We start from the raw sequence: 21,444 nt of genomic DNA, 5'->3' as shown, positions 1-21,444 counted from the left end.
CCCTCCAAGTGTCCCTATTTTCCAGGGACGTCCCTGATTTAGAGAAGCCGTCCAGGTGTCTGATTTGATCCTGGAATGTCCCGCTTTTCCTTAGTACCTCCCTGTATTCATGGGAGAAACGTCGGAGGGTATGGAGTTATCCGACCCCCGGAGCCGTCTGAAGGCAATCCTGTATAGGGACGTTAATGCTTGATTATGTTTTTTATGTGGCGGAAGCCGCCCGAAGTGGCTGGGGCCACCCAGTCCAATGGGCGGGGTATAAACAGCCAAATTACCATTAAGGAATGGGACGTCCCTACTTCCCTCGGGGAAACAAGTCGGAGGGCATGATCTATATGCGAAACACACACGCGCACTGTGTGTCTCCCTCCCTGCCAGGCATGTTGCCAGCAGGGAAAAGGCGGGGAAGCCGCTGAAGGCCGGCCCTCCTCTTTCAGGCCTCTCCGTTTCATAAAGCCGAGGGCTTTGGAGGCGCCTCCTGAGTGCCAGCCGGTGCCAGTCCCCCAGCAGCCCCCGACGAGCTCGGCCCGACCCTCCGCGCGCCTCTCCATCCCTTCCTCCTTTGACGCGGAAGGCAGAGCGAGGCGAGGCTCCGCCTCCGGAGGAGGAAGGCCGGACACGCCGCAGTCAGGGGCGGCCCGAGAGGCTGCCGAGCCGGGCGGGCGCTGCGCCGGGGCCCGGGAGCGGCGTCGAGAGAGCCATGGCGCGTCGGGAGCGTGTGGCGGCGACGTCCAGTGGGCTTCTCCTCCGCCTGGCCGCTCTGTGGCTGCTGCTCTGTCTGGGACCCCGGGTAAGGGCGCACGGCTGGGGCTCTCCGCTTTCCCCCCGGGGGCGAAGCTGCGCGGTGCTGGGTTGGGGTTGAGGGGAGAGGCGGAGAGGGGCGTTCCGAAAAGGCTTCCTAGCTTCTTCTCGCCCTTTCACGGGCATGGTGGGGGGCCCCAAACATAACCCAGGGGGGCGCAAAGCGGGGTTCGGGCACTTTCTGCGTCGGGGAGAGATGCGGGGAAACTCGGGCGCTAAACCCCCCTGCCGCTGCTGGCGCCCCCTAGAGCGCAGAAGGGAGGGCAAATGATGGGGATATTTGCCCCACCTGCGCTCCCAGAGTTCGCCCTCGTGGCAGGTGAGGTGGGCAGAGGATGTGGGAACTGCCCTTCGGGATAATTGTTTGGAAACCGATTCTGTATTATTATGACGATTGAATATTTTCCTCGTTTAACGAAAGCACAGGCATTGCCTCATTCTCCGGGTGGCGTTTTCTGCCGATTAGTTTCATTGCCGTGAGACGTTGGTGTTACGGAATTGGGAAGAAAACAGTGGGGGGAGACGGGGTGTGTGGCAAAGCTGATGTTCTCTTACTTAGTATATGTGTGGGGTTTCACTTGGATAGGTCCTCTTTCTACCCGCTTGTTATGTTTCCTTGGAAGTGAGAGAGGCTGTGGGGAGGGGTGTGGTCGATTTCTTCGGAACCAATTCTTTAAGGATGGGCACTTGTTGGAAGCAGAGCAGCACCTGGGCGTTCGGCTTTGAAGTATGGTGGCATCCTGTGGCCTGTTCCTCTGCCTTTTCTAGTGGGCACCTGTATGCCACATGGAACTCCCTTTCTCCAGAGCCTCCCCAGGGGGGGCATGAGGGGACCCCTCATATCGCAAGGCCGGCTCAGGAGGCCGAGCCCCTCTACCTGCCGCGCCACACGGAGGATTTGAGGTCTCGGGTGCGTAAGAGATGCCCCAGACATCTCACCATCTTTGGCATTGGAGGCAATGTTGCTGGAAGACGGTGATCTCTTGGGAGTGTTGCCCTGCTCATCATCTTCCATTGGAGGCTGATATGCTTTTTGTAGGGGTTCCTTTCAAGCCTAGGGGGTCCGTTGCCATTTAGTAGGGATAAGTAGGATAATTTTCATCACATCAGTGCTCTCTGCAAGTGCAGTAATGACTGAGCTCCATGGAAAGTCGCATGTCGGATTATTCGACATGGGGAACTGGATTTTGCCACTCTTCTGAAGCCCCGTGGATCTCTCCATGGGCCCAAGTTCTCAAATTAACATAGGAAACTGAAAACTTATGAGTGACTTATGCTCCTGCTTTTCTCAATTCTAAAAACGTGGGCAAAACTCCTTTTGGTGAATTCAGATGAAGGTGCACATTTGCATCAAAACAGAAAACACTACCAGTGTTTTTATTGTTGTAGAAGACTGCTCAGTTGAATGCACTCGAGTAATTGCTGGTTTCAGTATTTGTCACACCTGACTATAGAGACATCATCTTTTTTTCCTGCATCTTATTTTCTACGGTTACAAACTATTTTTGGTTGACCAATAACTGAACCGAAGTATAATATTTTTTTGCAGCATAAGTTGCTTTTCAGTCTTAACTGGAGTACCGGCTGTGTGAACAATACCTCCAGCACTATATTAATATTTAGGGATAGAAGTACTATAATAAGGACACATCTTTTTCGTCTGTAGTGACAGGATAGTAACAGAAATGACTGGTTCTGATCAAAGAACTGTCAAAAAAGGTGAGAAGTTACGAAGTGGCTATTTTTGCATTATCATTTTTTAAAATACAGCTGTTTGCTAATTTCCATTTGGTCTTTACTGCTCCATAGAATCAATAAGCTGCTACATTCCTTCCTTGTGGGGTTGTCCCACCTAACTCTGCCCATCCTGCAGTCAGGGGGAAACTAACACTAAAACTGTTTTCAAAGTTTCTCTCTTGAAGCTAGTTAGGCCTTCATCCTCATGTGTATATTCAGCCATTATTGCACTATAGCCAGCACATGTTGCAGTGAAAGGGTTATTACTCAACAACCTCTTCTTGAACTATCTGGCTTACTCCAGGGTTATTTTATATAGCTGCAGAGATAATATGGGAAGTTGGAAAGAGCATCTGGTTTCCAGCTGAGCTTGGTTTTGTTGACTAGTAATGTAGACTAAGGCTGTGTGTTCAAAGTACCAGTTTTTTATTTATTTACTGCATTTATGTTCCACCTTTTTTCCTCCAAGGAGCGCAAGGTAGTGTAAATGGTTCTCCTCCTCACTTAATCCCAACAACAACTCTGAGCTGCATGGCCAGGTGGGAATTTAAACCCGGGTCTCCCAGGTTCTAGTCTGACACTTTAACCACTATTCTAACTCTTAATCCAGCTCCAGCGTGCTCCCACCCCCGGCTTTTGAATCCGTTTATACGTGACGCAACATTCCCCACAACAATGTCAAACTATTGTGTAGTTTCTTGAGAAATATTGCCGTTTGATGCGTTTCCCCTTAAACCTGGCTTCAATCCGAAAGGTGAATTTAAGCCACGATCCCTTCACAATGAAGCTGGAACTGGAAGTGTGTACCTTGGAGACAGCCATTGCACATATGTGGGTGGCAGCTTACTTAGGAGTTTTGGGGGGGAGTTACAGTGGTGGGGAATCCGAACAGGTAACAGGCATTGAGTGAAGACCTCGCTGCCCCCCTCATAACAGTATGGGGATGCAGGGGGCGCTGTGGTCTAAACCACTGAGCCTCTTGGGCTTGCTGATCGGAAGGTCTGTGGTTCAAATCCCCGCAATGGGGTGAGCTCCCGTTCTTCTGTCCCAGCTCCTGCCAACCTGGCAGTTCGAAAGCACGCCAGTGCAAGTAGATAAATAGGTATAGCGGTTTAGTCATGCTGGCCACATGACCCAGAAAACTGTCTGTGGACAAACGCCGGCTCCCTCGGCCTGAAAGCGAGTTGAGTGCCGCAACCCCATAGTCGCATTTCACTGGACTTAACCGTCCAGGGGTCCTTTACCTTTACCTTATAACAGCATGTAAATGCAACTTGCAAGGCAGTGGTCTGCGGGGGAGAGAAATGACTTTGCTGCCTTTTAAGCCGCTAATATATACCTAGTGTAAGATTATTTCAAATTATTATAGGGGTTCCCCCGCATTACTGCTCTGCACATGTCTAGAGATAGCACGTTCATATGTTTAAAATCTGTTGATAAAATGACAGTTTTATGAGATTCAAACTAAGAAGCATAGTGGTGTATTTCGTTAGACCATTTTTGATATAGAAGTGTACTAAAAAGAAGTTATGTGCATCTTTTTTTAGGTTGGTATGGTAGCAACTAGTTGTATTAGATTCTCGTTTTCAGTCTTCCTGCTTATAATGACAACATAATTAGGAAACCCAGTCTTGGAATATGGGTTATATTCCCATTTAGGAGAGGAACTTTTAAGGTCAGGGTTTATTTTATAAAAAAAATGCAGCATTCTTTTGTACCGGTATACATGTATGATATTATGAGTGAGGTAAGAGAGGCTAAATTATTATATTTCTTATTCACCCCCTTCCTCTTTCAAAATATTCATGCTTAACAGAGTGTTGCCATAATATTTGTAATACCAAGGATTTTCAAAACAAGGACTTCAAATGGGGGGAAAATATCTAAAACCATACTTGGGTTTCACCTTTTCTCCTTTTTAAATCCTTGCATTGAATTGTTGTTGTTAATAATCACCTACCCTTCACCCAAAGACCTACAACATTAAAAACACAATATTAAAACCAACTTACAGTCACAAATATAAGGTGGGTCCTAAAAATATTAGTGCTAATTTTCTTGCTTTTTTTATTTATGTTGCGGACAATGAATTAAATAAACATTGATCAAACTTGATGCATTTCTAGCATTACAGAGGGGAAAAATAACAGTTAGTTATGCTTTCTTGAAGTAAAAAAAAAAAGTAGCGGAATTAACTTGTCCTGTCTTGTCATAAAAATCACACTGTTGTCTCTTGAGACAGGAATTATTGAGAGTTAGCCCTGAACCCTTTTAATGGGCATTGTTGAGAAAGCCTGGAAGCAGTAGGGTATGTTAGAGTGCTATTTTTTGCAGTCAAAGCCACAGCACCCGGCAAGGGATTGTACCAAAGGGTGCTATTTATCTTGTATATTTTCACTCAATTTGTGCAGAGAATAGTGCCAGAATGTGCAGTGTGCACCCTCCGAAAGGGCCAAACTTGGGATATTCTAAAACTCGTCTGGTTCACCTTTGTAGTATGCATAATAAAAACAAATATTAATTTGGGGGGGGGGGAAGCTTAAGGTAAAAAAAAGTATACATTATTAAAGGATGGAATTCACACACAGCCAGCCAGCATTCTTATAGCAGATGGGTTGGAATGGGCGTACTACCAGGTCATGGCCTGATCTAAGGCCTGATCTCAGCAGCAGTACTCCCACTTCACAAATATATGGTATTTATTTGACCCCATATGGATGATTGGTTTAAAAAATGGTTCCTGGTCTAGTGGGCCTGAACTGGGGAGACCTGACTTCAAATCCTTGTCCAACCAGGAATGTCACTGGGTGCGAACCGTCTCTAAGCACAAGGATAAATGGGGCAAACCCCATGTAGGCCTTGTAGGCCTTCATGAACTCCATGTAAAATAGCAGAATACAAATGGAATAAATAAGTGCAACTAATATTCAGTGGGGCTGAAAATACTGGTAATGTATTAGAATTATTTGATTTATTGTAGACCAAAAGTAACTTCAGCTATATTTTTGCTTTTACTTGAAAAGTGTGGTTTCCCCCCTGCTTCCTTTTAAATAGAAATAATAATGCAGAAATAACAGCTCCCTCTACTCCATTAAACATGCTTTAGTGACTTGTTTTCTAAAACCTATGCATGCTATCAGGCTGTAACCTAGCAATGTAATTAGAGCACTTGCTGACAAAATAAGCTCAATGAATCATAGGGCATATATGATGATCATGCTAGTTGCTTGTGTTATTGTGCGGAAGCTCTCTCAAATGTTTTGCCTTCCCATATGTCCAGCGATAAGTTGCCAGGAACACGATACAGTATATGTTTCATCTGCCCACTGAAACATGTATTGCTCCGGTCTCGTCAAAGTTAAAAGAGTAAAATATTTGCAAGTGTGACTTGTACAGTCTGACCCTACATTCTGTTCCAGATAATAAGCTATTGGGGCACACAAAGAAAGCCAGATGAAGGTTTAGATTAGGAGTTAATACATTTAGCATTTTACTTTCTTCATTGCATTTAATTACAGGACAGATTCAGGCAATGTTTCCTCCTCAAAACAGCACCCGGGGAGGGGGTCTTGTGCTGTTAATGCCTCCCTCATCTGCCCATCCTTTTTTCCTTCACTTGCTCACTGGAGAAAAGAATTACTACGCTTAGGATGTCCAAAGTGGATACGAACATAGGCTCTCACAGATTTTGTTAGATTAATATGTTGTAAGCCTCCATCTGTCTCAAGAGACAATGGAGTGAGCCTCCAGGGATGTAGCCAAATTGCTGTGTTAGCAGCCCCTCCCTGGGGCGCAAGCCTGGGCAGTTTATACGGAGGTTCTGGGTTACCCAGATGACAAGACCCCCACCCCACGCCTGGCCTTGCTGATGTGGTCCAAAAGAAATTGGAGCAATACATTTGGCACCAGCATGACTGCTGGAGTTGCTGGAAGGAGGCACTAAGAAAACAGATTTCATCACTCAGGGTCAGGGAGATCCCATGTTAAAATAAATTCTGGATCTCTCGGTTTGGTCATTCAGTTCTCTCTGGGAAGTGGGGAGACTTGATTCTGTATATAATTAACAACATTTTCATCTCATTAATAGGTGGTCACATTAAGTAGACAAGCTGGTAGAATATCTCTCAACTCTGATATTGAAATCGTCTGAAACATTTATTTTTCTTTTTTATATTGCCTTCTCGTTTGTAAGCATTGAATTTTGAAGGATAAGAGGTAGGAAATATTTCAAAAATTTTTTTAGACATGCCAGATTCTGAGATGGCTGTTGTGTAGTAAGCAGCGCATTGCTGAATAGTTCATTACAGCTGCCAGTGTATTCTAAATTGCAGAACAGGTACCAAAGCTGCCTCAAATTTGCTATAGCCTTTAAAAATAACATTTAAAGCTTCTGCTTTCACTTGCACTGGTAGACCAGTGACCAACAGCAAGCTAGTTACACCTGTTGAAACCAATATGGTACGTTAGTCATGATTTGTCATTGATTTTAAGAGGATTTAGGTAAGACTTAGGTCTTTTCTAAACAGTCAGCAAAGTAAGATGGTAGAGTTCTGAATAGCTAGAATGGACTGTACCACTTTAGTCTCCAAGTGGGGAAAATAACATTTGTGAATGCACCCTTGCATAAACGGTCTGTAGTGGTACAGTCCATTCTATCACCTATGAGTTCTTTCACCTCCTACTGCATGTGTAGATCATAGGCCTCTTGATTAGGGACTATCAAGTAGAGAATGGATGGCTGCTATAACAAGATCCCATACACACAGAGATTTGATATTTGTGGTCAACGTCAGGTGGAAGACCACTTGTTATCTGATAGCCTGCCCCTTATATAGAGACCCAAGAGATCACTTTCTGAACCCTTTGTTTGCACAAGAAAGCAGGTTTCACCCTGGCAGAAATGGTTCAGTTTCTTCTGAGATACAATAATAGCTTCGTAACACACAGAGTGGCCCCCTCTATGCAGTGGCTGCCAAATCAATCAATCAATCAATCAATCAGGAAAAAGGCATTGGATGAAATTGCAGTAAATTATTTTGGTGAATCTGAAATCAAGCTGGATTTGAGATCATTAGTGTCTCTGGTGTCTTCTCTTTCTTGAATCGTGGATGTTGGCTTGTATTATGGTTACATGTTCTGTGTTATTTCGTTGATACTTTTCCTGCTGGTTTGTCATGGCCTTTGGCTAGAACAATAAGCTTAGGAGCAAACAAGTACAGTACGATCGCATCTGATGTGTCGTTAACTTGCGTGATTTCAACCTTGTGCAGTTGAAAGCTGGCTGGTTAAAATCGTGCAGATGAATTGCGCACAAGGTGGAGAGTTTAACAGCTCCTTTTTGCACTGTGTTTTTCCAGCGTGGAAAGCGCTTTTAAGCTCTTTGCCTTGCTTACTAGGCAAGGCCCACTCAGTGCACAAGCTCCAGAAGCTAAGGATATTTGCATAGGGGTGGTTCCAAGGGGGCGGTTCAAGTGTGAACATTTTTGCATATACGTGCCTCCCCCAAAACGTAACTACCGTGCAAGATGAGATTGTACTGTACAATTTATCTCTGAAAGCTATGCCGCATCAATCTTCAAAGAATAAAGGTAAAGGTAAAGGGACCCCTGACCATTAGGTCCAGTCACGGACGACTCTGGGGTTGCGGCGCTCATCTTGCTTTATTGGCCAAAGGAACCGGCATACAGCTTCTGGGTCATGTGGCCAGCATGATGAAGCCGCTTCTGGTGAACCAGAGCAGCGCACGGAAACGCCATTTACCTTCCCGCCGGAGCGGTACCTATTTATCTGCTTGCACTTTGACATGCTTTCGAACTGCTAGGTTGGCAGGGGCAGGGACCAAGCAACGGGAGCTCACCCTGTCGCGGGGAGTCGAACCACCGACCTTCTGATCAGCAAGTCCTAGGCTCAGTGATTTAACCCACAGTGCCACCCGCATCCCACCTTCAAAGAATACTAAGTTACTAAAACTTATGAGAACACTGTCTTCTTCAAATTATTCTATACAGTGGTACCTCGGGTTTCAAACACCTCGGGTTACAAACACTTTGGGTTACAGACTCCGCTAACCCGGAAGTAGTACCTCGGGCTAAGAACTTTACCTCAGGATGAGAACAGAAATTATGTGGTGGCGGATGCGGGAAGCCCCATTAGCTAAAGTGGTACCTCAGGTTAAGAACAGTTTCAGGTTAAGAACGGACCTCCGGAACGAATTAAGTATGTAACCAGAGGTACGACTGTACCGCGATGCGTAACCTTTACTTCTCCAGATTCTGCTGAACTACAACTCCTGCCCAGGCATGTTGGGAGTAGTAGTTTAGCAACACCTGGAGAGAGAAAGGTTCCTCAAACGTATTCTGCGCCACAATAACTGCACATTGTGACGAATGTGACCGGCCAACCAGCCCATGGTTCTTTGATTTTTTTTTTATTGCTTTTAATGTAGCTTTAGTTCTTTTTTTATTGTATGAGTGTAAATTGTCTTCTCTATGAAGGCCATGCCACAACTTAATAAAAGAAATAGGCAGGCAGATACCAAAAACAGGAGGTGTACTGATCCCTTGATAAGCCACCATGTAGGATTAATCAGATGCATTCTACATTCATATCTTGGTTCTCAAATGTACAGTCATACCTCGGGTTGAATGTGCTTCAGGTTGAGCACATTCGAGTTGCTCTCCGCGGCAACCCAGAAGTAACAGAGCGCGTTACTTCCAGGTTTCGCCACTCGCGCATGCGCAGGCGCTCAAAACGGCGTCACACGCAGGCGCAGAAGCAGTGAAAAGCGATGTGTGCGTGCCCAGACGTGCCATTGCTAGTTACGTTTGCTGCCAGATGTGAACAGGGCTCCGGAACGGATCCCGTTTGTATCTAGAGGTACCACTGTAATCCGTTCTGGAAGTCCATTCGACTTCCAAGAATGTTTGAAAACCAAGGCGTGGCTTCCGATTGGCTGCAGAAGCTTCCTGCACTCAATCGGAAGTTGCGTTGGATATTTGGTTTCCAAAAAAGTTTGGTTTCCAAAAAAGCAAACCAGAACATATGGGTTTGTGGCGATTGGGAGCCAAAACGTACGAGTACCAAGGGTTTCAAGAACCGAGATGCGACATTTACCATATTTTTCGCTCTATAAGATGCACCAGACCACAAGACGCACCTAGTTTTTGGAGGAGGAAAACAATAAAAAAAAATATTCTGAATCTCAGAAGCCAGAACAGCAAGAGGGATCGCTGCGCAGTGAAAGCACACACACAGTGCTGCGCAGTAAGACGCACACACATTTCCCCTTACTTTTTAGGAGGGAAAAAGTGAGTCTTATAGAGCAAAAAATACGGTAACTTCCCTATACAGGATTGCCTTCAGTCATGTATGTATGCTGCTTTACACTTATTTCTCATATCATAGACGTGTTGGGAGTAGAACTATGGCATGTGATCTTGTAACCAACATAGGGAAGTAAAAAATTGTGCCAACACATGCCTGACATGCTTTACACAGTTTGCTTTATTTCAATCCCAGGAAATTGGTTAGGGTTTGGTTTTCTGCGCCTCTTGCTATGTTTGTGGCTAGCATAAGAGGAAGCATGGTATGCTAAGCTTCATTTCTGCATTTTGACATCGTGATTAAAACTGACGAGAACGGTTTAGAAGTCTTCATAAAATGCTAGCATCCTATCATTTTCACGCTTTAACGAAATGTAAATTTTTAAATGTTCAAAATCTAAGCATTACAATTTAGTGAAATGTTAAAATAGACATACGGTGGTACCTTGGTTCCTGAACGGCTTAGTTGTCGTACAAATCAGCTCCCAAACGCCGCAAATAAAGTGAGTGTTCCAGTTTGCAAACGTTTTTCGGAAGTTGAACGTCCAACGCGGCTTACAATTGAGTGCAGGAAGCTCCTGCAGCCAATCAGAAGCCGCACCTGGTTTGCGAAAGGTTTCTGGAGTTGAACGGACTCCTGGAATGGATTAAGTTTGAGAACGAAGGTACCACTGTATAGACATGGACCAGATGGTTTTCTACTGTGTGAATGAGCCATGGGAAGTCTTGGGTTTGTAGGCTCCCCCACTCCCCAAACTTCTTTCGCACCCTATAGGATGCTTCTGAAGTAGAACTAACCACAGTTCTTCATAATGTCAGAATTCAGGAGACCCTGGTTAGTGAGATGAAGCCAAGATCAAAGCATGGGTTCAGATCCTGTCTTGTTCTCAAACCAATGTTTTAATAAACCACAGTTTCCTGAATTCAGATATGACAGGGACCCATTGGTACTTTCGAATCACAAGCAGATGCTTCCAATCTCCTCTTCTGGTCCTCAAAATAGGAGAGAGTAGCTGTAGCTCAATGATAAGAGCACTTGCTATGCATGTAAAAGATTCCTGTAAAAGATTCCAGGTATGATCCCCAGCAATGCCAAGTAGAATGGGAAATCGGAATAATAAGCCCCATAGGAATTTCCTAGCCAAAACTTTAACTGTAGACATCTATGGCGTTGTTTTGTTTTGGGGATACTCTGTGGTCCAGTCTTGTTGCACTTGTATTTTTTAAAAAAATCTAATAAAAATCAATAATAAGCTAAATGCAGATTAAAACACCTGCAATTTCTGCATGTCTGTTTAGGCTTGCCTAAACAATCAGGTTTTAATCCCATTGATGTCAACGGGCACGGAGTTCCAATGTGTAGAAACTGCAGCAGCACTAAAAGATCGATTTCTTAAAACTACCAAGGAAGTACAGCCATATTTTGGCTGTCGAACAGCTTAGTTCTCGAACGTTTTGGCTCCCGAGTGCCGCAAACCCAGAAGTGGCAGTTCCAGTCTGTGAACTATTTTTGGAAGCTGAACGTCTGATGGGGCCTCCGCGGCTTCTGATTGGTTGCAGGAGCTTCCTGCAGCCAATCAGAAGTCGCGCTTTGGTTTCTGAACGTTTTGGAAGTCGAACGGACTTCTGGAACGGATTCTGTTTGACTTCCAAGGTACGACTGTATTATGTGACGCCTGTAAAAGTGAAAGTTCAGTCACTAGATGGAGGCTTCTAGGTTTCTAAAATCTGAGTTTTAGGCTTTCATCACCAGTGCATTGTCTCACTAAAAGCCCATGACTTGAAGACTGAGCTCATGATATTAGTTGAAAAATATGTATATAGAAGAAGCTATGGATGTTCGCAGACTCGTAGCTTATTTGCAGATGGAAAGAATAAGGAAATGCAAAGTTTTACATTTTAAACAAAAAATAAATAATTGTTCCAAGGAACATGATGAAACTTGGTAAAGTTCTGAAAAACCACCCACCCTTGGGTTTCATTTAAAGGTTATGAATGCCCCTTTGATAAATAACTTCCTCAACGTGCTACTATAAAAATTAGACCCTACTTTATCTAAATGTCAAATTGGACTGTTTATTCCCAGTGGAGCAGTGGCTGTGGTGTGGCCAAGTTGCAGAACAGACGGAACATTTGCTTCCAGGGTCTTTAGTAATGTTGTAGAAAAGGAGCATTACGAACTCTCATTAGGCAAAGGTTAGCCCATTATATCCTTACTTAAGTGCCAGCATTTGGCAAGCCGCTTTGATTATTTCTTATATTCATTTCAGTGTTTATCCTACACAATCCCAGGTGCTCTGGTTGTGTTTTTTGAAAATACATAACATTATTCATAATACTTAAGCATGCTTACAGTACAATCCTATTCATTCTTACTCAGAAGGAGTTCAGTGGGGCTTCTACTCATGTAAGTGTCCATGGAATTGCGTGTCGAGACCCCGCAGCCACCCCCTCGTTGGAAAATAACTGGCACAAGGACACAGATACAGTGGTACCTCGGGTTAAGTACTTAATTCGTTCCAGAGGTCTGTACTTAACCTGAAACTGTTCTTAACCTGAAGCACCACTTTAGCTAATGGGGCCTCCTGCTGCTGCCGCGCTGCTGGAGCACGATTTCTGTTCTCATCCTGAAGCAAAGTTCTTAGCCTGAATCACTATTTCTGGGTTATCGGAGTCTGTAACCTGAAGTGTATGTGACCTGAAGCGTATGTAACCCGAGGTACCACTGTATTAGGTTTATGTTATTGGGCAAATTTGGCCACAACTTTATTGAATTACAGAATGTGAGTGGTATTGGCTTAGGCATTGTTTGGACCCGACTATATCTGACTCCTGCCCGCTGCACAGGAAGTCCGGTAAGGGTAAACCACCGATAGGGGGAGTCCTGTCGATGCAAACCAACTCAAGCTCCCTCTGGAGTTCCCATCAGGGTCGTGTCAAGGCTTTAGCCCCCGACCGGGCTTCGTACAAGATCAACACCCCCAGATTCCTTTAACGGAATACCCTTAAGCATGGAGGGGCAGGTGATGGCCACACCTCACCTTCCCCACACAAGGTCAAACAATGCCTAACCGCAACCCTAACAAAGTTGTGACGATTGCTACGGGGTAGGCGAAAACCAAGTGGCCAGTGCCAGTTTGCCAAATTCCTACCAGGCCCCTCGGGCAACTAAGGCGACCAACCGAAGTTCATAGCAAGGCCAGTGCCTAACCTGTGAATAGGGAGGGAGGGCAGGTGATTGAGGAAGCGAGCCAAGAGGAAGTCCGCCGGCTCGCTCCTCGGTTTAAACTGCCCTGGCCACGCCCCCCAGCCAGCGGATTGGCTGGCCGGGCTCTGACACGGCCGGGATCCCCCAGGCAACGGGGGACAAAGTCCCCCGCCCCCGGTGGGGAGTGGGTGACCACGCAGTCCACTGCAGCTCCTCCCCACTGGGAAGTGGAGCGGATTTGCAGCCTAAATGACTGGTGCTTACACTTGGGTAAGCAGGGATAGGATTGCAGTGTGAATGAGATGTTTGTAGTAAGTCTCATTGAATTCAGCGACACTTCAGGATGTGTGTGTGTGTACTTTAAAACTGCAATCTGTGATCTACACTTACTTGTTTGCAGCTACAGATAGGTAGCCGTGTTGGTCTGCCATAGTCAAAATAAAAAAATTCCTTCCAGTAGCACCTTAAAGACCAACTAAGTTAGTTCTTGGTATGAGCTTTCGTGTGCATGCACACTTCTTCAGATACAGATTTGTGTATCTGAAGAAGTGTGCATGCACACGAAAGCTCATACCAAGAACTAACTTAGTTGGTCTTTAAGGTGCTACTGGAAGGAATTTTTTTATTTTGTTTGCAGCTGTGAACTGTTTACTCAGAAGTAAGGTCCACTACATTCAGTGGCACTGGCCACCAAGTAAGTGAGTAGAGGATTTCGGGCTTATAAAACATTAAAACTGCAGTTCTCACCAGCATTAACCCTTATCACCACATGTCAGCCCACCAAGAAGGTCTCAGAACGCTTCTGAAATATATTTGGGGTTTAGTAAGTCTAAGGGTTTTGGTGCTGTCTCCAAGAACAGGTCTCCATGTGTGTGTGTGATGTTATAACCTAGGCCACCGACCATATTTGAGGGCATCCTATTGTTGTCTGAGACATCATGAATGGATGTAAAGGCAACGGGTTCGAGTTTTAAAGCCCAGAACCGGCAAGGATGTCCACAAAACAGCATTGCTAAAGTGGAGCTTGCAAACAGTTGTCAAAGGCAGCCTCATGCAGATGTGTAATAATACATTAGTCTCAGCTTAGTGTTTCAACACATGAATGATATGCTGCTACGTAGGTTTCTTTCTGATGTTAAAGGTTGGAATTTTATTATATTTTTTAATGAGATGGAATTGGTGAATGTCACTTTTGGTCACTGCAGCAACCTGGATTCCTTGTAGTAAAATAAAATACAATATAAGAAAATATTATTCTCCCCATCCTGCCATCAGGCCTCCATTCACTCTGAAGCCGCTTTGCTTCATAAGGATAATTTGGGGGTTTACACATATAACATAGTTCCTGCCTGTCCCTCAATCCCAAAGCCACATGAGCTTTTTAGTTTTTCTTCTGCAGCAGCCCCCTTTCCCAATATCCCTTCAGTAAATTCTCAATGCCTTCTCTGAGGCACGAGAAGACCCTGTGAGATATAAGAAGTAAAAACCGACTGCCTCTGTTGCTTCGTGCCTCTGCTGGTCTTGGCCAAGGCTGAAAGCACCTTCATATCAGCCTGGATAAGCTCATTTGGTTAGAGTGTGGTGCTGATAATGCCAAGGTTGCAAGTTCGATTCCCGTATGGGATAGCTGCATATTCCTGCTTTGCAGGGGGGTTGGACTAGATCAGGCACCCCCAACTTTTGGCCCTCCAGATGCTTTGGACTACAATTCCCATCATCCCTAACCACTGGTCCTGTTAGCTAGGGATCATGGGAATTGTAGGCCAAACATCTGGAGGGCCACAGATTGGGGATGCCTGGACTAGATTCCCCTCAGGATCCCTTCCAAATCTGCAATTCTATGATTTCTATCTCCATCTCAAGGCATGCGCCAAAAAGACAAACCTTTCATATTCTTTCTCTTGATAACAGAAGTTGTGCTTCCTGTTATGGATTGAATTATGTGGAAAACCTTTCAGGTTCTCCTTTCTGCCCGTCTTCGAAAAATGTTGCAATTCTAATATCAGTTATGTGGTAGGAAGGGAGAAGTTTGAGCAATACAGGGTCTTCGTTCTTGCACATGAAGGGTTTGCCCTCTCCCTTCCCTCCTACGCAAAGCTTTTTCATCCTGAAGTCTATTTTTCAAAGAATTCAGGTTGCCGATATGATACTGGGTGACGGTGCTTATGGAGACTTGAAGGAGTAGTTTAAAAGACGAACGTTCACTTCTGAGTATAATTAGAAGGGTAGGGATTCACTTTGAAGCATTTCTGGGCAAAATTGGATTGCTTCAAAATACCTGCAATGCACTGTGCAGTTCAAGAAAATATATATATTGAGCTGTTTAAGACTTTATAATTGGTAATATACAGAACCATGGAAGTGGGGGGGGGGGACCGACAACTGATTGTATAAGTAAATTAAATGGAATGTGAAAATTTGTACGTAATGGAAAAAAGCATTTTATTTTTTAAAAAGAGGAAATTGTCTTGTTCATAGTTGGGGTAATCTGTTGTCAGCCCAGAACATGGAAGACCATTTTTTTCTTCGGCTCTGTGGAGATAGTTCTCTGCTGGCCAGATCTTGTAGCTCATTTAGTTTTTAGAGAACGCAAAACACTCACATCCTTTCGGTGTTTTAAAAATTGAAGATAATCACAGTTGCACTTCGTTTCTTGAGCAAGGGGTATATGGCTTGCTTACAACCCCCCTTCGCTTTTACAACACAAAACATTTAACTTCAAAAAGAGCAAAAGGCGTATGTTGAAGTTATATTTAAAATATCACCCAGGATAATCTTATTAAAACTCAGAAGGGACTCCAGCCGTGCAAAGGCATGTTTTGGTTGCTGAACATATACTAGTGAGAGAATATTCCACAACAGAATATTGAGGAAGCCTGTCAATTCCTTTCTGCTTGCTTCCTTTTTTAAAAAAAACTCCAAAGTGGGATTACATTTATGCAATAGTTAACACCTATTCTAAATATCATGTTTAAATTTTCCGAACTCAGTTTAATAGACTTCCCTTGTCAAATGGAAACTCTTGTTAAAAGAAACGAAACCCTGTTTTCTTAGCGATGCAACAGGTGCACAACATGTGTGAGATTTCATGTGTTATTAACCAGCATTGGAACAGTTAAGGGGCCGCTTGATTTCAAGGCTGTTTCTTGGAAAATAATCCACTTCTGTTCTTGTGTTCTGGCAGCAAATATTGTCGGCCAGATCTCAGGCATAGCCATCTATCCAAAACAAACACCGTTGGATAAGCGAAGTTTTAATTTCTTGGGTGAAGGGGTGACATTTATTTCACAGGAGTGCGAACTACCCATATGCTTCATTGTTTGTTTATTTACTGATAGTCCGTGCAGAGGAGAACGTTTTGTGTCTAAAGTTACTAGTTAGTTTCAAAGTTACTATAGATCAAGAGAGGGCTTCCATTTAGGTTTTAATGCTCCAAGAATATGTTTGAAACTCAAAATGAACACAGTCAATGCAGAATAGTATTCAGCATTGAGAAGCAAATGAAGAAAATATTTGCTATAGCTATTATGAAGACCTGCTAGCATTTAATAATGCCTTTTAGATGTTACCTTGGGATTGGCAGATGTAACGTATACAAACAAACGTTAGTCTGTTCTAGTAGATGAACAGTTACTGTAATAACCAGGATCTTTGCATCCTGTTCCTGACTTAGTTTCACTCTTTCAAACTCAGGCGCAAGTCTGTGTCTTGGTTTGCTCATTTCATTTACCAGCATGTAAAAATCCTTTTCACATCTCCCAACAGGGGAGAGAGTAGAGTGTGGCAGAACTTTGTTAGCAAAAGTGGACTTAGCATATGGATTTTTCCTTGGAATTATAACATTTTGACCAGTCCTTGCACTCAACTGCACATTACATTGTGCCATGTCATCTTGTATACACCCAGATGATTTTCTTCTGACAAACACTGACAAACTGGAACGTGTCCAGAGGAGGGCAACCAAAATGGTCAAAGGCCTGGAAACGATGCCTTATGAGGAACGGCTAAGGGAGCTGGGCATGTTTAGCTTGGAGAAGAGGAGGTTAAGGGGTGATATGATAGTCATGTTCAAATATATAAAAGGATGTCACATAGAGGAGGGAGAAAGGTTGTTTTCTGCTGCTCCAGAGAAGCGGACACGGAGCAATGGATCCAAACTACAAGAAAGAAGATTCCACCTAAACATTCGGAAGAACTTCCTGACAGTAAGAGCTGTTCGACAGTGGAATTTGCTGCCAAGGAGTGTGGTGGAGTCTCCTACTTTGGAGGTCTTTAAGCAGAGGCTTGACAACCATATGTCAGGACTGCTCTGATGGTGTTTCCTGCTTGGCAGGGGGTTGGACTCGATGGCCCTTGTGGTCTCTTCCAACTCTATGATTCTATGATATAGTCTTGAGAATGAATGAGAATTCAAACTGAACAACAACAACAAAAGAGTTGTGCTTTAGAGAGAGCTGCAAATGGCAAATTTATTGAAAGCAATGTCCTGTTTATGTAGTGTGCTTTTCATTTGAAACAGGAAACATTGCAAGGAGGATGAAAAACTGTGCCATCACTTTGTATCTCTTTGAACAAGATCAGACATGTGGATAAATCGATTCTGTGACTGATAGTTGTCTTTGTGGTGATACCTGGTGGTGGTGTTGTACGAGATCTTCAACGTGACTAATTTAAAGCATGTTGTGTGGTTGATTAAATGTTTTGATATTTTCTCCAAACTTTCAAACTCATGCACTATTTAATTTCATGGTGTAGGGTGGGTGGGTGTTTATTTTATGTCAACATCACAAATGTTTTGATCTGTAAACCGCATTCCGCCAAGAAAATGCTGACCCAGTAAAATATACAATCTGAACAAACTGTTCTCAAAGATCAATATAAAGGGTTTGGGTTCAACTACATTTTACTCATAGTTAATGCATTGATACTACCAGACTGAAGTTAGTTGTGTGCATGATTTTAAATGGGTCCACTCTGAATATGGCTAACATTGGATAGAACTCAAGGATCGTACCCTAAACAAATCTACAACGTTCATCTTTTGGAAGTGTCCCGTGGAGTTCAGTTCTTATTGCACCACTTCTCCTCCCCTAAATTTGGTGTGCATGTCAGATTTCCTAACTTTTAGTTGGAGAAGGATGTGTGAGAGAATTGCATAACTCTACAAGCAGTTAAATATTTATTGCTGTTTCATTTTCTCTCTCTTGCCTTTCCTACTTTCAGATGTAGGTCATAAGCTTCTTGGGAAGGCAAGGTTCTGGGTGTGTGTGTGTGTGTGTGTGTGTGTATAAAAACATTACCATGGAAGGCATGGCGTGGTGTTATAAAAGCAGAGAAACAAATTTTGACTCTTCCCTTTGGAGTTTATATGATGTGATGCAAGTGTGCAAGTGTCCCACAACTCCATTCCTCTGGTCGATTATTTTATTTATCTATTTTATCAGCCGGAGGTTCAGAAGTGTGAACTCCCCTGACCTGTGTATTACTGAACTTTCTTTTTTTATGGTTATTATAATAATATATTTATTTATACCATACCCTTTCTCCTGACAAGACTAAAGGTGGCTTTTGGATTAAAAACAAGAATAGCTAAAAACATTGGGGGGGGGGACAATAATTAAAACAATTAAATCTTAGTAGAATTTAAAACTGTATACATATATAAAATCTATTTAAAACAAACAAATAAGTACAATAAAAACTGCACCAGTCCTTTCATTAAAAGCAGTCAATTCCCAAAAGCCTGTTGGAACAAAAGAACAACAAGGAGGGAGCCATTATTTAAAACATATATACAATAAATGGAGAGGCAAAAACTCCAGAAGCTGCAGAGCAGGGAAGCCCTCCTCTCTATCTAATCCCATTATTAATCCCATTATTATTGAACTTTCAGCTGAACATTCACACGCATTGTTGATCCCAAAGTGTAGTAGCCGCAAAGAGCTTGTGTTTGAAGGAAGTCACATGTACTAATACAATTGATGCTGTCATCTGCCCCCCCCCCCGATATCGTGAATCTTGTTCTGACTGCTTCCTCCAGATATATGCCATTTAAGGCGTGTTGAGCTAAAAGCCAGGACGTGGGTGGCGCTGTGGGTTAAACCACAGAGCCTAGGACTTGCTGTTCAGAAGGTCAGCGGTTCGAATCCCTGCGACGGGGTGAGCTCCCGCTGCTCAGTCCCTTCTCCTGCCAACCTAGCAGTTCAAAAGCACGTCAAAGTGCAAGTAGATCAATAGGTACCGCTCCGGCGGGAAGGTAAATGGCATTTCCATGCGCTGCTCTGGTTCGCCAGAAGCGGCTCCCTCGGACAATAAAGCGATATAAGCGCCGCAACCCAGAGTTGGCCACGACTGGACCTAATGGTCAGGGGTCCCTTTACCTTTTAAGCTAAAAGCCAGTGATTTTCACCTTGGGAATAGTTGGGCTTACGTTTAAGGCTGCACTTTCTAAGGGGAAGCGCCATTCAACTCAGTGGTATTTGCACTTTCATAGGATCAGACTCCCCATCGTTTTAAACCATTTAGCTTTACAGGTTCATTGTATTGATAACAGAGCCTTAATAGTTTTGGACTCCTCCAATGGATTGGCCAAGGCTACCGAATACTTCTTTCCCATGTGGTTAAATGTACCTGTCATCCCATCAGACATTACGGGAAAGATAAGGTTTAACACACTTAGTCCCATCCTTGCTTTTGGGACACCTGTCTATGCATGTCCGAAAACTATTTCTCCATGTTCCAGGAATAACTCTCCCAGAACGTGAATGACCTGGGGGAAATTTAGCTTAAGTGCCTGGAGAGAACCTCTCTTCTCTCTTTCTCTCTTTCTGCTGTGGCCTTGGCTGAATTCTGCCAGAGTACAGACTGTTGTGGAACTGGCTTGCAAAGGTGCATGAAAGCACAATATGCGTAGCTTGGGATATCATGCAGGTTGCAGAGTGTCCTTGTAAGGCACTTGGAAGGGATCAACAGAGATGGTATCGGAGCTTTTGCGCAAAAAGGGGTCTTGTTGGGGAAGCAAAACAAAAGACAATTTACAGATTACCTACTGAAGGTTGTTCCAGAGAAGGGAAGCTGGAGGGGGAGTGAGAGATACAAAAGGAGGCTGTGCGGTGATGCTTCAGTGTCCGGGGAAAGAGAAGAGAGATTGAAGCAGTGAAAGTTCGAAGGCAGGCAGGAGGAAGACCTTTTTTTTTCGTACTTAAGTGGGAAGCCAATTTTCAGCACAGATTTCTTACTAGTGTACTTTTTTTTTATTAGACTCCGCCAAATTTTCTTATTGTACCGGAGTAAATTGATCCTCCTCCTGCAGCGTTTCGTTGCTGATGTCATTCGCAGCAATCTGTATACACATTGTAGGATTCTGATATAATTTACTCATTCTAGTTCTGTTTCCTTGCAGCAGGGGTAGCTTTCAAACCCTATTTTTACCATTTTTACCAAGTTAGGCTGGCCTCAACTAGAGCCAGGGCTTTTTCAGCTGTGGCTCCGATCTGGTGGAACACTCTGTCACAAGAGACCAGGGCCCTGCGGGACTTGACATCTTTCCGCAGGGCCTGCAAGACAGAGCTGTTCCACCAGGCCTTTGGCCAGGGCACAGCCTGACTCCCTCCCTCGGCAATCTTCGCGGAGCTCTGGCCCAATGGTTGCCAGTGGCTTGATTTGAATTAATTTTATAATGAATGATTTTAGAGTGTTGTTTGTGCTGTACTTTTATACTGCTTTATTGTTGTTAGCCGCCCTGAGCCCGGCTTCGGCTGGGGAGGGCGGGATATAAATAAAATTTATTATATTATTATTATTATTATTTAGGGTGTCAAGACAGGGATGTTATTTAGCCCCTCTTCTTTTTAATTTATTTCATAATGGCCACTGGTCCCAGATCTTTATGCTGTCCTGTTCTCTGCTGGAATACACTTATTGCTGTATGCTGCTGCTGTGCTGCTGCTTTCATTCTCCAGAATAGGCCTACATAATTTGAGGCGGGTGGTGGCATTGTACTAAAAATAGCTTGATTACAAATGATAGTAAGTCTAAGGCCCTAATGTCATAAAAAGTATACAGTGGTACCTTGGTTCTCAAACTTAATCCGTTCCGGGAGTCCGTTCGACTCCCGAAACTGTTCAAAAACCAAGGCGCGGCTTCCGATTGGCTGTAGGAGCTTTCTGCACTCAATCGGAAGCCGTGTCAGACGTTCAGCTTCCGAAAAGTGTTCGCAAACTGCAACTCTTACCTCTGGGTTTGCGGTGTTTGGGAACCGATTTATTTGACAACTAAGCCATTCGAGAACCAAGATACACTGTACATGGGTTTTTAATGGTAGTCAAAAAGCCACAGATTCATATAAAATGCTTAGGTGTTCAGATGTGAACTGTG

General features: G+C 43.9%; 1 protein-coding gene across 1 annotated transcript in view; it reads left to right on the top strand.

The window, feature by feature from the left end:
* The first annotated feature begins 642 nt into the window (after positions 1-642).
* Positions 643-21,444, top strand: part of ERN1 (endoplasmic reticulum to nucleus signaling 1) — a 64,908-nt gene continuing 44,106 nt past the window's right edge. Inside the window, exon 1 of the mRNA XM_082212421.1 lies at positions 643-790. Coding sequence (XP_082068547.1) covers positions 701-790 — 90 coding nt within the window. The 5' untranslated portion in view covers positions 643-700. The remainder of the gene's footprint in view (positions 791-21,444) is intronic.

Source organism: Podarcis vaucheri (assembly GCF_965113315.1).
Source record: "Podarcis vaucheri genome assembly, chromosome: 2".
Classification (NCBI taxonomy): Eukaryota; Metazoa; Chordata; class Lepidosauria; order Squamata; family Lacertidae; genus Podarcis; species Podarcis vaucheri.
Note: the sequence above shows the minus strand (reverse complement) of the source record. Positions and strands in the feature narration are given on the sequence as shown.